Here is a 1,743-nt window from a genome sequence, read left to right on the forward strand (position 1 = left end):
AGCTGGATAGTGCTGTCGGACAGCCACTTGCCGGCTATTCGCCCCTTTATCCCTTTTAGAAAGATCTCGCACTAATTCAAGACACCGCTCACGTTGCATTTGTAATGAATTAAACCTTTTCCTTAAGGTATATACGGACATACCTGTAACATACCCTTCCGTCTACATGGAGAAGTCCGACGCAGAAGTAACCGAATACTACCAACCGAAGGACTTACAAGTAGGCGAAACTATCTACATCTTAGGTCGCCGAATGCTTCTTGTGGACTGTGATCGATTCACTCGAGATTACTACCAAAAGGCGTTATGTATACAACAAAAACCTGCCATACCGTACAAACCGAAACCGAAAGAGCCTCCACCACGACCGGTTCCACCGCACGATGGCCTGGGAACTTTGGAGGATTCGATTCAAAATACTAAATACTTCCTACCACAACCGCCCAGAAAGGACGTTGTGCGTCAACTGCTCAATGCTAACAAGTATTTAAGATACATTATGAAAATAGATGTCGTACATCCTGAAGACGAAGTCAGACGGTTCATTTTGAGATACTCCCTATCCGAGGGAACTTGCTACATATACGAACCAGTGATTAGAAATTCGGGCATATGGGGTACGCCTAAATTCTATATGTTAGCCGTATTAGTAACATCAAATTGATTTTCCAGGGGGAAAATATTTGCGAGATTCTTTTCTTGTAAAACCGGGATCAGACCCGTTGAATCCAGTCTATTACACTCCAGTAGATTTCTATATCGGCGCGACGATTATCGTGCACCATCAGCGATTTATTATCATAGACGCAGATCTGTATGTTTACCGATACATGCAGGCTAATCCCGAAAAGTTCCCATGCGACGTGATCGACAACATTCGAAATCACATGTTCAAAAGTGGATTCCTTACTGAGGACATTAGGGATGAAGTGGAAAAGGAATCTCAGGCTCAGAAGAAAGCCGCGAGAGACGCCATTGGTAACTAACTAATTAATGAACACTAATCAGCTTATTTTTTTTGTAACTGTAGGTGAAAAAGTGGAATATCCCGAGCCTGAGATGGATAAATGTCTGATGAAATTAAGGGGTAGTAGTGCTGATACAGATCCGGAATATGCTACGTTAAAGAGAGCGCAATTATTGCAAGAATATGAAGATTCGCTTATCCATAAAAATGTGGTTCCCGAGCACGGTATCATGGATACCAATCTAACCTGCGCTTATCCAGTTGTAATTGGTGAAAAACCAGATATTGTTTGTAGGGGAACTGATGGTAAGCCCAGATTCCTTTTTTACAGTCGAAATTTGCATTTCACTCGGAAGTGAAGTGGAAGTGCTAATGCCAGCTTGTTTCAGTTGGTCCTGACGCATTTACACCAAAGCACATTGATACACCCGAAGAAATTCAACAGAAGCATTATGCAGATGTGCTGCGAAAAGAGCGCGATCTATGTAAATACGGTAAACCGATTGTCTGCCAAAGTCCGGAAGACATAAACAGGCCCCCCGCCGATAAAAAACCACTTGAGGAGTCTGTACCGATTATGGTTTCCCCCGTAGATCGTCCTAAAGACGCTTGCAAAGTTAAAAGTGTGCACTTTGAGGACGACGATAAAAGATGTCAAACGTATCAAGATGATCTTTGTGATTTGAAACGTGAGAGAATTTTTTCCGAATGTACGCCTTATAAAAAATGTTAACATTTTTTATTGTACCTACCAAATATATCTATACCCGAGTCTA

The 1,743-nt window shown here is 42.0% G+C and overlaps 1 protein-coding gene across 1 annotated transcript; it reads left to right on the top strand.

Moving 5' to 3' along the window:
* Positions 1-127: 127 nt before the first annotated feature.
* LOC116172710 (EF-hand domain-containing protein 1-like) lies at positions 128-1,743 on the top strand (the record flags this gene model as incomplete). The annotated part of the gene is given in 4 exon segments (XM_031489970.1): positions 128-617; positions 673-978; positions 1,031-1,273; positions 1,357-1,743. Coding segments are annotated over 4 exon segments (1,383 nt in total), but the record flags the coding sequence as incomplete, so codon positions are not given.

Source organism: Photinus pyralis, unplaced genomic scaffold (assembly GCF_008802855.1).
Source record: "Photinus pyralis isolate 1611_PpyrPB1 unplaced genomic scaffold, Ppyr1.3 Ppyr1.4_LG5, whole genome shotgun sequence".
Taxonomy (NCBI): Eukaryota; Metazoa; Arthropoda; class Insecta; order Coleoptera; family Lampyridae; genus Photinus; species Photinus pyralis.